The sequence below is a fragment of the Lepidochelys olivacea genome (assembly GCF_965140295.1).
Source record: "Lepidochelys olivacea isolate rLepOli2 genome assembly, chromosome: 3".
Lineage (NCBI taxonomy): Eukaryota > Metazoa > Chordata > Testudines > Cheloniidae > Lepidochelys > Lepidochelys olivacea.
In genome coordinates, this window is record NC_140413.1 from 92,121,370 (window position 1) to 92,137,649 (window position 16,280).

A 16,280-nucleotide genomic window follows, 5' to 3' on the forward strand; every position below is an offset into this window, starting at 1 on the left:
GCCTGAAACAAAATCTGGATCCAAACACTCTCTAACTTTGGGGGAGGATGGTCAGTAATATTGACCAGAATTCCGCACCTATGGTCAGCTCTAGAGATCATGCTTTTTCTATTGCCTTACAGCAATAATTTAAATAGATATTGAGCAGAAATAGGCTTGGGGATACCCCACTTGTTTCCATTCAAGTTTAGCACAGCATTAATTCACTATAGCTCTGAATTAATGCTGTACTAAACTTGCAGGATTCAGTTTGTAAATAGAACCCAGGCACCTGGATTTACAGGAGCCTTGGCTTTAACTCAACCCTCCATTTGGGTGCCGTCCACAGCGGTCCCCTCACAGTCCAGTCCCCAGATACTGTTCTTCCACAAAGGTCTGTGTTTGCACCTCAGCCTCTCCTACCCCTCAACAATGATCAGATCCTCAGAACTTCAGCTCATACTTATGGAAATTGAGTGAATGTGGGCTGCGATTATTTATTCAGTTGGCAAACCTTCCCTGAACATAAGAACAGCCATACTGGGTCAGACCAGTGGTCCACCTTGCTCAATATCCTGTCTCCTGACAGTAGCCACTGCCAGATGCTTCAGGGGGAATGACCAGAACAGGGCAATCTCAAGTGATCCATCCCATTGTCCAATCCCAGTTTCTAGCAGTTGGAAATTTAGGGACACCTAGAGCAGAGGTGGCCAACCTGAGCTGGAGAAGGAGCCAGAATTTACCAATGTACATTGCCAAAAAGCCACAGTAATAGGTCAGCAGCCCCACATCAGCTCCCAGTGCCTCCCACCCACTGGCAGCCCCTCCCATTGGCACCTCCCCCTCCCTCCCCGCACTGCCCGATCAGCTGTTTTGTGGCGTGCGGGAGGCTTGGGGAGGTTGGAGGGGGCAAGGGCATGGCAGGCTCAGGGGAGGGGGCAGGAAGGGGTGCTGTGGGAGCAGGGCCTGTGGCAGAGCCAGGGGTTGAGCAGTGAGCACTCCCCAGCACATTGGAAAGTTGGCGTCTGTAGCTCCAGCCCCAGAGTTGGTGCCTATACCAGGAGGTGCATATTGACTTCTGAAGAGCCGCATGTGGCTCCGGAGCCACAGGTTGGCCACCCCTGACCTAGAGCATGGGATTGCATCCCTGATTATCTTGTCTAATAGCCTTTGATGGACCAATCCTCTATGAATTTATCTAATTCTTTCTTGAACCCAGTTATACTTTTGACCTTCACAACATTCCCTGGCACTGAGTTTCACAGGCAGACTGTGTGTTGTGTGAAGAAGCACTTCGTTTTAAACCTGCTGCCTATTAATCTCATCTGGTGACCCCTAATTCTTGTGTTATGGTAAATAACACTTCCCTGCTCACCTTCTCCACACCATGATTTTATAGACCTCTATCATACTCCTTCCTAATAGTCTTTTTTTCTAAGAAGAACAAACCCACTCCTCTTAACCTCTCATTATATGGAAGCTGTTCCATACCCCTGATCATTTTTATTGCCTTCTCTGCACCTTTTCCAATTCCAATATAACTTTTTTTCAGATGGGGAAACCAGAACTGCACGTAGTAATCAAAGTGGGGACGTATCATGGATTTATATATTGGCATTATGATATTTTCTGCTTTATTATTTATCCCTTTCCTAATTGTTTCTAACATTCTGTTAGCTTTTTTGACTGCCACTGCACATTAAGCACAGCAGAGAACTATCCACAATGACTTCAAGATCTCTTTCCTGAGTAGTAACAGCTAATTTAGACCCCATCATTTGGTATAAATAAATTTGGATTATTTTTTCCAGTGTACATTACTTTCATCTACCATTTTGTTGCCCAGTCACCCAGTTTAGTGAGATCCCTTTGTAACTCTTCACAGTCTGCTTTGCACTTAACTGTCTTGCATAGTTTTGTATCATCTGCAAATTTGTCACAAATTTGTTCACCCCTTTTTCCAGTAATTTATGAATACGTTGACTGAATAACCTCAGTCCATATTCAATTTTCATGAGCATGTTTTCTATCCAGCTTGTGCTTAGCATATTGTGCTTGTTTTTTTGTTCAAATATCCTTTTGCAAATGTCTTGCTGCAACACAAATAGATCAGATTTTTTTTCTGTCCCTCCCTTTGAAAAAAGTCTACCAGGTTAGTCTGAAACTAGGTTTTACTTTCAACCTTTAAATCCGTGTGGTGACTGCTCTCTTGATAAGAAACTCACAGCTCATTCCTTATTAATGACTCTAAAATATTTTCTAAAATTGAATTCAGTTTTATTATTGGTCTAGTTTTTCCTGTTTCCTATTAACTTATTCAAGAATAATCAAAACATCTGTCGTCAAGTACCCTCCTAATGTTAATCAACATTTCAAAGTGACTTGATAAGAGCCATGTCAGTTTCTTACTTAATTCCCTTAGTATGCTAAAATGAATCTTATTTATTCCTGTTAATTTATTATATCTAATGATCTTTGTAATATTCTTTCTGTGATCCTGAAGTGGTGGTTAATCTTCTTTCCTGATGTTATTGTGCCTTCTTCAGATATATTGTTCTAAGGTTATGATGATAGGCATGGGTATGCTACTGCATCCCTTGTAATTTCTCCGGCAAAGTTGTTTGACTTTCTAGCAATATCTTTGCCTTTCTGCAGGATTTGTCCCTTTAGACATATATACCTTGGTTCTATTCCCAGCACCTTCTGTGTGAACCTTTGACCCATGCCTCAGTCTCCTGCTCTGTAAAGTGAACATAAATCATACTCACTTCTTTTATACAACACTTTGAAATCTATGGGTGAAAGGTGTTATAGAAGAGCTAAGTATTATTATTTTAAAGACTATCAACTTTCTCAGTCTTTTCTAGCTGAACTCACTCACTCTATCTTCTTTAATGTTGCCAGAACATAATCTCTGACACACAGTGGTACCAAATTCGTCTCCACTCCTTTATACTTTTCTTTCTAAAGTAGATTATCTGCTGTTTGGTTTAGCTCATAAACCTCAAGAATAGTAAAACACATGCAACTGAGCCATACCAACCTGAAAGATGCTGAACACATATATGAGCAAAATATATTTAATTTTGAAATATTTAGGTGACAGCTTAAGATTCTTAATTATCACTATTATAAATACTCACAAACAAGGAATATACTATTTGTTGCTATTAATTTAGAACAGTGATGGGGAGTTTGATCTTAATTTAATTGGAGTTTGCTACATATGAAGGAACAGGTTTTAAAATTTATTAGAGGGTGTTCTTTGCCCTGACATCAGTTGCTCATTATTAATTAATTATCCACAATTATGAAAACCTTTCTTTGCAAGTGCAATAAAAATATTTCTGAAGTTTGAGTTCTCTTCATTGAGAAGGTATGTGTTGATACTGAGGATCACATTTGGAAAGAAAATAGCTCCCAAATAAATTTCTGCTTCCGTGAAAAATATAATAGGATATGTTTTAATTAATATCTTTAATTAATAGTCTCCTAGTCTTCTGCATACTTAAAAGTATGTTCTGGCTGAGATATGAAATAATGCCTATTTACTGAGAGTACTATTGTATATATAGACATACCCTGAGAGGCACAACACAAACATCTCATCCATAATTAGGGAGTGCAGGCTCTCCTGTTTTTTCTCCTCTCCTTTGTATATATGAGTAAGATGGCCTCAATATATATTAAAAGAGATATGTATGTGCTGTTTTAACCCTTGTAAAGAGATATTCTGTGTTGCTCAGAGAAATGACTCCCTGCCTGGCCTAAGTTATTAGAAAAATGTATGAGCTTTCTGTGGTGAAAAAGTTTTCACCCTTTTTTACAAGGTCAAACAGAAATCTTCTTGTTCATGTGGAAATCTTTATTAGATTTTAATAAAAGCTAAACATAATTATTGAACAATGTCTTACCCTCCTCATCTTTTACAACAGTCAATATTTTGGCAGTGTACATGATCTATGGTATTTATAGCTTTACTTAAGCTATTTTATTTTCTCACTTATGTACAGTAATGTATAGCAACAATATAAACTTCTAAACAACATGTTCCCTCCAATTTATTAAGCACTATACCAATGTAACGTTGTCTTTTCTACCCTGTATCTTTGGGTCTGATTACACTCACAAAACTCCCACTGAAGTCTGTGGGAATTTTGAGTGTATAAGGAATTGAGGATTAGGCCCCATATTTGGGGGTGGTTTTTGCATATGTTTCTCTCTCAAATGATACTTGATAACTTATTGGATACCTTAATGAATCACTTTTCACTCAAAACTCAGCCACATATGATTTTTTAATGTAATAAAACTTACGAAACTTGTAAAGCTGAATTAATTTCCTTGAGTAGCTCTTGGGTCTTATTAAAATCTGCGAGCATGCTTTGTTTCTCTCTGATGTGGTCTGCTGTCATGACATCCAGCTCTTTCTCATGTTTCTTGCTTAAATCTTGCTCATGTATCCTGTTTAATTTATTTTTTGGTTAAAAAAATAGTTATTCTAACATCAGTCTTCTTTGTTCATCATGATTTTCTGCCAGGTTTGAAACGGCTTTTTGTACAACACCAAACACCACTGTCAGCAATTACTGAATCATCAAATCGTACTACTCACTTTTCTCTATGCTTCAAGCTTATTTCATTGAAAAGTCATCTCCTTTAATGCTTTTTTTTTTAATTAAATAAGCATAATGAGTTTTAAAAAACACTTAAGAGGATTTTAAAGTTAGCCAAAATAGGTTATTAAAATTACACCTGAACCAAATAATATCTACTTATATTACCTCCTGGCAGAGGCTAAATGATGTACATTACCACATGACTAAATATCTAAACTAACAACCCACAAAGGGTCAAGTATCTCTGACAAACATTAGCAGTTGAGATTAACAAATGGGAATATATTTTAGTTTATAGTAGAAAAATTCATACCTTAGCTGCTGGTTGGATTCACTGCGTATTCTGAGAACCTCTTTTCCCTTAAACTCTAGTTCCTTGGTTAGGGCACTTATATTCTCATGCAGAGTCAGAACCTCCTTGTCCAATTCAGATATATGATGGTCGCGATGTTTGAGTTCATCCTGTAGATCTGATACTCGGCACAAAAATTCCTTCTCCTGATAAACAAATATAAAGAACAAAGTATACTTTAATATACTCCTGTTTCAGATGCAAAATACTTGTCTCTGGAAGATAATAACATAGCTTACTTTTCCTTTTGTTTTAGATTTTTTTATTTACAATTTAACAGGAGAGTGCATGGCTTAAGTTCCACCCCTCAGAAGGACTTAGGTGCCTAACTCCAGGCCAAAGGGAGGTGTCTTTCTCCACTCAGGATTCACAGCTGTGGACCTTCTCCTGGACTTAGGTACCTAAGCTATTTTTCACAAAAACTGGCAGAGGAGAAGAAGAAGGTGGGCCAGAGAGAGAGAGAGAGAGAGTGAAAATGACACTGTATCCCAACAGTTAAGGCATTCACCTGGGATGTGGGAGACCCTGGTCCATTCACTCCGCTTCATTTCATATTTAATTATTTATACACAATGGAACAGATTCAACAGGAGAGACAGAGAGACTTGTCCCAGAATATCCCCTTGCTCTGTGGCTAGGGCACTGGCATGGCAGGTGGAAGATTCAAATTTAAACCCTTATTTACATCAGGAAGAGGTGTGAATTCAATCTGGGACTCCCACATTCTGGGTGACTACCCTAATCACTGGGCTAAAGTTATAACGAGCATAGCATCACTATCTCTACCTCCTTCTCTGACAATTTTGTATGGGTTTCAGTGTACTCTGAGAACACCAACAGGATCAGGCTCCACAAGCAAGAGCGGAAGGGCATTGCCTAGTTTGAAGAACCTGCTAGAGTTTAGGAACGAGATAGGTGCCCAGGCACCTAGAGTGAGGTGGCTGTGCACATGCCCACTAACGAAGGCTTCTAGGGACTTTGGGTGCTATGGAGTTAGGTGCTAACTTAGTGGGAATTTTGAAGTTTTCCATGGCACCTAAATGTTGGATTTAGGCTCCTAGAGGAACAGTGGCTCCACAAAAAAACAATGTTTTAGCCTTGAAGTCTTGCAAAAAGACAAAGTCTAGCAGACTAATTTTAATGGGAAATAACACTTTCCACCTCTGAGTCCAGTCACTGTGCCCTCAAAATGGCTGGACAATTTTGAATCTGAAATTTAGTTTATAGACTTGAATTGGGGGCTAGTTTAAGACTCTCAGTTAGGTTTGTTGATGGGGGAAGGAAGAAGGGAAAGAGGTAGCAGTTTAGACAAACTGATGACGGAGCACTGTCTTCAGCTTTGACTGCCTTTTAAAGATTAAAGTCCTCAATATGCATTTATAGTACAGTTATGCTCTCCAGTTAACACAAAACAAATTCTAAATATGCAATTTTAAATCCAGTTACCATTAATGCTTATTTACCTGTCGTCTGCTGAGTTCTATACTTCTTTCAAGTTCCATTTTAGCAGCTACCAATTCTTGTTGATGGTTGTGCCTTAGTTGGTCAATTGCTGCTGCATGTTGATGATTTAGCTCTGAGCGCAAAGAGGCTAGTTACAATGATTAAAAGGAAAAATGTTTATTTTGTAAACATTATTGTTAATTAACATAATAATCCAACTCTGATAAAATATTACTGCTCACCTAATAAACAGAGACAGAAAATTACTTGTATAAATTAACATAAAATCTATGTTGAACATATCAAGCTGATTTTAGGTTTGGAACCCTACACCTTGAACTTGCACATCATCTATCTTCTATCCTAAGCAAAGTCAGACTTGTTCAATACTAGAAAACCCACGTGCTGCAGGAAACTGTATTGCTGACTCAGTATGCTTGTTCTTAAAGCGTGTTCTAATCTGAAAAATACTTATGTAAAAATGGGATCTTATACATCACATCTGCTCCCTGTGCACATTCAGAGTCATGTCTGCTTACCTGAGTGATAAACTATGTTTTACTACTTGCAAAATTGCCCTGGATGTTTACCAGCCTCGGCACAAAACCTACTTGTCTCCTTTTTACCATGACTGATAATGGAAAAACACACTCCAGTTAATGACATTTTAATTGCACATTGAAAAATAAGTCCTTCATCCTCTTGAGTGGGCAAGCAGAATGCCATGCCTCTCTGTGACTTCTGCAACAGCTGGTGTGGCTGACCCCAGATGGAAGCTGGTAGGGGCCCAAATAAATTTGTCACCTCTGAGATACAGAAAAAACAGCAACTGCTCCCCCCACAAGCCTAACCCTCCTCCTCTCCTCCCAGATACTCTCCCTTCCCCTCCTAGGTTATCCTCTCCCATCAACCTTGTTCCCCTGGCCCATAAGCCCCTATACCCACTCCCTCCCAGCCCAGGCAGCTCCCCTATTGTCTCCTCCCAAGCTCTCAGGAACCAATGCCCCCGGGCCTCTGCTGCTTAACCTCACTGCTCATGAGTCTTGGGTCTGTCCTGCTTTCTGGCATTGAGAGGAGCAGGAGCTGCCGACTGGGCGTACTGAGGGCCTTGTACGCAGTGTGGGATCCGGGTGCCACATTAGCAGCGGTCCCAGAGGCCTTCTGACTTGGGCACTGTAGTGGAAACGGCCACAGGCGTGCACTGCCGTACATACGTGCAGCAACGGTTGCCAGTCACAATATGGCAGTTTTTTTTTCTGCTTGTAATTTAAGTGAAACCCGCTGCCTGGTACATTGCAACTAGCAATGCAGGATTAAAACTGGTCAGTCCAGTTACTTGCTGAAGATCACTGAGATACAGTACACAAATCCTAGGTTTGTATTTGGGCAGAAACCCAAGCTGGGTACACTGCATTTTCAGCACCCTAGCTGGAGCAGAGTTAGTGCATGTCTGTCTACCTGAGCTGGGAAGCACGCTGGCAGGCAGCTGCAGTGTTGAGGTATCCTGAGTGACAGCTCTAACGGGATGTATGCTAAACTCTTATTAATCTTGGGTAAGGGTGAAATCCTATTTTTCAGCCATGTCACTTGTCTTTCCATTTGTGAGTCCTTCTATTTTGAAGTAAACTAATTTTGTACCACCCTAGCCTCCACTGTATGGAATTTGGATGTAATTTTCAACTCAGATTTGTCATTCAGTCTGAAGTTGATTTTACTGCTAAGACGTGCGTCAACTTCATTTATGAAGCATTTTGAGACGCTGTGGTTAATAGTTGACCCAACAAGCTCTAGTGCATGCTTTGGCGCTTTTTCTGCTGGATTACTATAATAGCATCCTTGCTGGTGTCAACTTTCCTCTATCCTATATAAACCGCCATTTGTCAGGAAGTATGAGACTCATTTGATCTTTTGCTGTTCACATTTTTGCCATTTAGATCTTCATCCAATGCCCACTGAAGTAAATGGGAATCTTTCCATTTGCTTCAGTGGGCTTTGGATTAGGCCCTTAAGGTAAATCTACACTGCAAATGGAAAGTATGATTCCCAGCATGGGTAGACAGATTTGCGTTAGCCTGAGTTGAGCTGTCTATCCACAAGTCTGAATACCCACGCTGGAAACGTACCACCAAACCAGGTAAAAAAGAGAGAGAGAGAGAGAGAGAGAGAGAGAGAGAGAGAGAGAGAGAGTGTGTGTGTGTGTGTGTGTGTGTGTGTGTTTGGGGCTAAGAGTTAAAGTTTAGGTTAACTCTGCAATGAAGACATACCGTAAGTGGCAGTTGATCTAATCAGATTATATTTAATCCCCATCATCTGGGGTTCACCCCCTGCATTAGAGCTTAATCCATGGAGGCCAGAGTATTCTGGAAACTTTAAATCTCTTTTTGGAGCCCTCAAATCAGAAAAACAGACATTCATCTAATTCAAATTCTTGGATTCTGTTAAGATAATACTTTATTGTTCTTTTGATATGCAGCAATATTGCTGATTCTCTATCTTGTTAAAAAAGAGGGCCAAAAAAAGGACAGAAAATCTGATTTTACATGAAAGAAGGTGCAATACATAAAAACACGTGTGTTTTTAGATGACAGTACAGATTCATAGATTCTAAAGAAGGAAAGAACCACTGAGATCATCTAGTTCGATCCCTTGTATAACACAGGCCAAAGAACTTCCCCAAGTAATTCCTGTTCGAACTAGGATGTATATTTTAGAAAAACATCCAAAATTGATTTAAAAATTGCCAGTGATAGAGAGTTCTCCATGACCTTGGTAAATTGTTCCAATAATTAACTACCCTACCTGTTAAAATTGTATGCCTTACTGACAGTCTGAATTTGTCTAGCTTCAACTTCTAGTCAATGGATCTTGTTATACCTTTGTCCGATAGACTGAAGAACCTATTATCAACTTGCTGCACTACCACATTTCTGCAGGGTACTTACAGATGGTGATCACACCATCCCTTACCCTTCTCTTTACTAAGGAAAGCAGACTGAGCTCCTTCAGTCTGTCACTATAAGGCATGTTTTCCAATCCTTTAATCATGCTTGTGGCTCTTCTCTGAATTCTCTCCAATTTACCAACATCCCTCTTCTAAAAGGGCTGATGAGGAAAAAACAATTCACTGACCTACCCAGTTTAAACAACAGCAGCCAAAACCAGACATTTAACATTCACAGATTCAAAGTAAGGTTTATAGCTCCGAGGTGAGTTTAAACTCTAGGTCAAGTCAATTTTTCAAGGGTACCTTAAAAGAACTGAGAGAGCCGACTAATTAGTGATGTGCAGCAGCTAACTGCATCACAAACTCCCTGACTGCAGGTCTCTGTTTTGCAATACTTTTAAAGTATGTCCATACTAAAGGCGGAATGTATTAACTCAGCTCAAGGAGACATACCCATACTAGTTCTGATCGAGCAAGCACACTAAAAATAGAAGTGGGGATGCACTGATGCAAGTGGTGGGATAGGCTAGCCAACCCAAGTACACATCTAGCATCTCAGACAGCACTGTGCTCAGGGTAGCTAGTTCCTCATGCTGTTTAGGCTAAAGTAGCTACACTTCTATTTTTAGCCTGCTAGCTTGATTGGAGCTAGCGCAAAGATGTCTCCTTGAGCTGGAATTTACAACTTCCAGCTCTAATGTAGACAGACCTTTTTTTAAGATGAATACTATCCCTTTGTGGATCTGGGAGAGCATTCCAAGGTGCATGAGACTGTGCAGGATTACGAGGAAACTCCTGGATTGGTTCACAAAAATACCCAGTTACTGGACTGGTTGGAGCAACAGACCATTGCTGAGTTCACTTTCAGTGGAGAAGACAACAGTTTTGCTTTGTGTGCATGCAGATTGTCTCTACTTGTAGCAGAGTGGGCAAAACAGGAGTCTGGGACTGCCCAGGTACTGCTCAGTAGAACCATAAAAGAAGAACCATAAAAGAATGCAACTGAAGAATGGCATTGTCCAGATTCCCCTCTTCAGCAATGAAGAGCAAATCCTCTCTACTTTTTGTTAGGGCTGAGGGAAGGGGTGGAGATAACGTGAGACGTTTTGTCAGATTCCTGCAACAAGCAGATAGGTCCTTTCGTGAAAGGTGTCTGGAGGCTCTTACTTCAGATAGTCCTTGTCCAAGAAGTTGAAATTGGCATTATCCCTGATACTCTGCCTTCCAGGATCAGAAAGGAGATTCTGGCTAGTATTGTGGAGCCAACATTAACTAAGTCTACAGGAGATTTGTCTGTGTGAGAAGACTAGAGTCAGTCATGACTTTGATAATGTGCTGAAAAGATTTAATATTGGACCCTTTCTTTTCACTGCAATGGGTTATTAGTTTTGACATAATGAGGATCACAGGGTGTAGAAAGCTGGGATTATGCCACCACAAAGGGCAAGTCAGCAAAAACAAAAACAAAAAGCCCCAAATTCACAAAAAAACAGTTTGAAAAGAGAGATCTGCCAGAAAAAAAGATAACAAGCAGCTCTATTTGGATGGGAGATCTCTGAGCACAGGCTCTTCACCAGCTGGGAAGCATGATTAACTCTGGTCTATGACTGATCCAAACAATGACTCAGAGAAGTGTAAGCAAGATGGACAGGAAGACCCAGTACTGCTGAGATGCACTGCCTCATCAAAAGTTCAGTAGCTAGAGGATTGTTTTCTTTGATTTTTCAGGTAGAAAGGTTAAGCTAAACTAACTAGAAAAGATGCTGAACTAGTAAGGAAACATTCCAATTAAGGGAACAGGAAGTAAGCACTACTAAAAGAAGGAACGAAAATGGTAGCACACAAGGCAGAATGAAAGTAGTGAGCTCAGGTGAGACATGTTGCTGGTACCTAATTGCCAAGCATTTCTGCATGTACAGTGTGTTTTTGCTTATTCATTATGTGACATGTATAAAGTGTGACCTAACCAGAAACTACCAGAGAAATGTCATCTTATACCAAAATGACATCTTTCAACTATGTACATAATCAAAATTTGAAATCTATTTTTGGTTTGTTTTTTAAAGTCTATTTCCCCCATTCTTTGCTGCAGCTGACAACACCACAATGTTCCCTGTTACCTAGGCCCTTAAACTGAGAGAGAATTTTTGAATCCTCCCTCTTCTTCTCACTCCTATGCAGTTGGTTTTCCCTTCATAATATTTCTAAAATCTGCCTTTTCCTTTTTGTCCGAATGGGCAAATCACTTCTCTGTATTTGTTACCTCCTGCTGTGACTCCTGAAGTCTCCTCTTCATGTTTTTTTTCGTACTACCCTTGTCACCTGCCCCTCACCCTCCAGTCAAGCCAAAATATCACTGCCAAAAATAACTCCCCCGTCTTCCTTCTCTTCTGAATCCCCTCTTGCTCTGAATATATCCTCTCTCCTCTTTGAATCACTCACTGGGTCTTCACTGCACAGCATTTCATTTCAATCTTCTTGTCTTTGCCTTCAAGGTCCTACCATCATACAACCTTTGCCCACCTGTACAATCTAGCCACTTTTTGCATTTTCCCCATCCCCTCTGCTCCACCAGCGACACCAGCTTCCGTACTCCCTTAATCACCTCATCTCACAGGCATCTGTCTTCTTCCTCAGCACCTTAAGTGTCCAGTTCTTTCCCACAAGTCTATTCAGCAAGCCACCTAACTTGCCTCATTCAAATTCCTTCTAAAAGCTAATTCCTGCCATCTCACCAGTTGAAAGAGTGAGGGGGGAAAAGGTTCCTTAAATTAAAAAAAAAAGCAAACAACTCAGAACTATCAAGTGTGTGTGCATGTTATGGAGTAAATTGCTTGATTGTCACCTGTTGTCCTTCCTCTCACCCTCTCATCAGTCTATGATCCTCACCTGTTCTGTTGTATTGAATTTAGATTGCGCACTCTTTGAGGAAATGACGAGATCTTCTTCTGTTTTGTGCAGTGCCTAGCACATTCATAGGGGCTCAAAAATAAATAAATGATACTCATCTATATGCCAAAAATAAAAAGTCAAGGAACCCAGTCATGTACAAGCTGATTTTTAGTAACCACATTCCTTAACCAGGCTAAAACTATGGACCTTTCTAGTTAAGGGTCTGTCTATTCTACAAATCATAGATTGATTTGTAATACACTACAGTTTAGTAATATACATAGTAATTAGCAATTAGTACTTATTGAGTCACCTGACTAAAATGTTTTTGCAGTACAGATGGATCCTTAGTGTCTTCATTTTTACCATTGTTACATGTATATGCTGAAACTGTTCTAGTTGTTCTATTTCATTGGTACTTTCTGAAACTTTCTCCATCATGAAATTATGGTTGCTGACACATCATTCTAGAACACTTAATACTGGGATTTTCCAAAGGCTCAGCTGATCTATCTGCTCTCATTCAAATCAAACTCCTGCCGATTTCAGTATAAACAGTTAGGCCAATGCTGAGTGCTTTTGAAAATCCCATTCTACAACTTTATATTTATTTAAATTATTTACCTTCTTTATTCATAATGTCATCCTTAGTTTTATACCATTTTTCACTTATAGTGCTATGAAGTTTGTGGAAAGTGCTTCATTATGTCTACAATTATATTAATTATGCAAATGGCAATCTCATCTTCTGATACAATTTACACTAGCTAGAAAATACGATACCTAGCATAGCTTTCCCTTCATCTTCCAGCTCAAATCGAAGAGTCTGAAGTTCCTGTTCCATTTCCAATTTGAAACCTTCCATAGCTTGTTTGTGTGCTTCTTTCAATGTCTGAAGTTCTTCAGAATGTTTTTGTTGTAAATGCTCTTCTAGTTCCTATGAAATCCAAAAGGAGAAGAACTTTTTTTACACAGACTTAAACAATGCATAAAATATTTAACGATGAACTAACAGGAGGGATTCTCTTTAAAATGACAAAAAAATGCATGTATTATTAAAAATACCTCCATTTATCATTTAAAAAAGCCACTGACATGCTCAAGCCATCGTTAAAAATGTACTCTTTATTCTACTTCTCCAAATTAAAGTGCCATAGAGGAGTCTTTCGAGTACTTTTGAGTATAAAGAGTAAGGACCATAACCTACTCCCAATTTGTTCATGGACCAAGGGCAGGCTACAACTACCATGTACACCCAAAGTTTAAATTTCTAAAGTTATTTATTGTTCTGGTGGTTTTGATCCAGGTGTGAACAAAATGAAGTATCAAACCAAAAAATCATTTCTGAGCATGACAATGAGCTTACAGTGGGTAAAAGAAAAATGCTTTATCACCTTTTAAATACTATGAAAAAAATCATTCCCAGGTTGAGAACACAGATGCATATTTTCAGTTCTGAAAATTCTTTTTAAAATCACAAACGTCTAGATTCTGCCATCCTCTCTCAAATTAGGCAGCACTCTGTTGTACAGATTATCCCACTGAAATGAACAGCACTACATGTAAAGTTCGGTACTACTATACAACCTCAGAGTTACGATCAGCTTGGGAATGGAGGTTGTTCGTAACCCTGAACAAAACGTTATGGTGGTTCTTTCAAAAGTTTACAACTGAACATTGACTAAATACAGCTTTGAAACTTTACTATGCAGAAGAAAAATGCTGCTTTCCCTTTTATTTTTGTAGTTTATATTTAACACTGTACTGTACTTGCTATTTTTTTTTTCCGGTCTCTGCTGCTGTCTGATTGTGTACTTCTGGTTCCAAATGAAGTGTGTGGTTGACTGGTCAGTTCATAAGTCTGGTGTTCATAACTCTGAGGTTCTACTGTACTCAATTTGAGCAAAGGTGTCAGAATAGGCTTAAAAGTATTTGTACTAGAAGTAATGTTACAACATTCAGCCCTGATCTTACTGTACATTGCTCATGAGAGGACTCCTCATCTCAGATGGAGCCCCAACAAAATAAATGGGGTTCTAAGCAGCAACAGTGGTATGCCCATGCACAAACACTGCAGGTTCAGGGCCTTAGACAATAGACAAAATAAAGAAGCATATGATGTACACAAGTGTGAAGAAAAATTTCAAAAGGATTCTAGCAGATTCTGAGAAGTGGTGTGAGAAGTTTTTTCAAAAGAACGGCCATACTGGGTCAGACCAAAGGTCCATCTAGCCCAGTATCCTGTCTTCCGACAGTGGCCAATGCCAGATGCCCCAGAGGGAATGAACAGAAAAGGTAATCATCAAGTGATCCATCCCGTGTTGCCCATTCTCAGCTATTGGCAAACAGAAGCTAGGGACATCATCCCTGCCCATCCTGGCTAATCCCCATTGATGGACCTATCCTCCATGAACTTATCTAGTTCTTCTTGGAACCCTATTAAAGTGTTCACAACATCTTCTGGCAAGGAGTTCCACAGGTTGACTGTGAATTTTGTGAAAAAATACTTCCTTTTGTTTGTTTTAAACCTGCTGCCTATTAATTTCATTTGGTAACCCCTCATTCTCATGTTATGAGAAGGAGTAAACAAAACTTCCTTATTTACTTTCTCTACGCCAGTCATGATTTTATAGACCTCTATCATATCCCCCCTTGGTCGTCTCTTTTCCAAGCTGAAAAGTCCCGGTCTTATTAATCGCTCCTCATACAGAAGCCACTCTATACCCCTAATAATTTTTGTTGCTCTTTTCTGAACCTTTTCCAACTCCAATACACCTTTTTTGAAATGGGGTGACCACACTTCAGAAATATAAAGTAACAAATTAAAAAAAGAGCTATACTGGATGTACTGGAAAGTACAAAGAAAGTTATTACATACAACAACATGAACTATCGTGCAGTAGGAACTTTTAAAAAAACCCTCAGAATCAGATTGTTGGACAAAAGTATGTAGCTGATGTTGATAATGATTAAAAATACTAACATGATGCCAGAAGACAGAGCAGGGTGCTAACCTTCTAATAGGTAATGTCTATATTATAAAGGATGTTATTCAATTTGCCTGCATAATATTGAACTGTAATAACCATATTACTAATGTAAGTTACATCTCTTGAAAAGAGAAATAAGAAATAATGCCGAGTTTTCTTTACTGATTCTCTCAGTATTTTGTATATTGGTTTAATCATGTTTCTGTGGTGTGCCCTATACACTTGTCTGAAATATCCAGATGAACATGCCTTTTGTTCTTGTTCTTTTGTTTGTTCCATGTTTTGAAATGCAAGGATATGTGCTTCCTTCAGGGATTCATGCCTTTGCTGATGCTCTTCTTCCAGTTCCTCCAGCTCCTGGGTAAGCCTTTGTCGCTCCTGACTAAACTGGGTCTGTAGCTGTTGCAAGGAGCTCTGAGACTGGGAAAGCTGCATCTCCAGGTTCTGTTTCAGCAAGGAGATCTAATCCACAGAATAGCAATCATCAGTAAATCATAAATACAAATGCCAAATCAGGAAAAAATGCTTTCAAGAAGTAAATATTTGATATGAACTTTAGATACGAAATTTCTAGAACATACTTCTGAACAACATCACATTTCTTAATCTGAAATTCAGATAACGTATCTACTGATTTTAACCAAATATCATGGAACTATCCAGAACATAAAACACAAGAGAGAAACAGTAACTTATAACTAGTGAATTCTGTTATACAGTTTACCTCAGAAGTACAAGAATTAGAATAAAAAGATTTTGTGAGGGCTCTCACTTTAAGATTCATCCTTAAAACACCACTAGTTATAAGGTATTTGATGTTTAATAATTACGTGTTGTAAAAATGCTCTTCCAGATCTTTAACAAAGAAAACATTAAAATGACACTATCAAGGTCTGAGGTCCAACACTGGAAATATTAAAATTACTAAATTCTGTGGAGATGTTCGTCAAAGTTATGTAGGAAAAATCCTGACTGGCAAAAAAAAGAAAAAGGATTAGAAGACCTAGAAAAGTAAATCTTTTCCATCTCTAATTTCTATGGTCCTAAACTATAGGCAATTG

General features: G+C 39.1%; 1 protein-coding gene across 10 annotated transcripts in view; it reads right to left on the reverse strand.

The window, feature by feature from the left end:
* Window positions 1–16,280, reverse strand: part of FAM184A (family with sequence similarity 184 member A) — a 167,335-nt gene that overhangs the window by 21,247 nt on the left and 129,808 nt on the right. For 8 of the 10 annotated variants that reach the window (XR_014710776.1, XR_014710777.1, XR_014710778.1 and 5 more), the window contains exons 10-14: window positions 15,469–15,681; window positions 13,013–13,166; window positions 6,414–6,541; window positions 4,912–5,096; window positions 4,297–4,443 (exon numbers count right to left, since the gene is read on the reverse strand). Coding sequence is in view for 6 of the 10 variants with exons in the window: in XM_084622833.1 (XP_084478959.1) it covers window positions 4,297–4,443; window positions 4,912–5,096; window positions 6,414–6,541; window positions 13,013–13,166; window positions 15,469–15,681 (827 nt within the window). In the remaining 4 variants the exon portion in view is untranslated. The remainder of the gene's footprint in view (window positions 1–4,296; window positions 4,444–4,911; window positions 5,097–6,413; window positions 6,542–13,012; window positions 13,167–15,468; window positions 15,682–16,280) is intronic. The other 2 variants (XM_084622832.1, XM_084622831.1) reach the window with 1 other exon arrangement.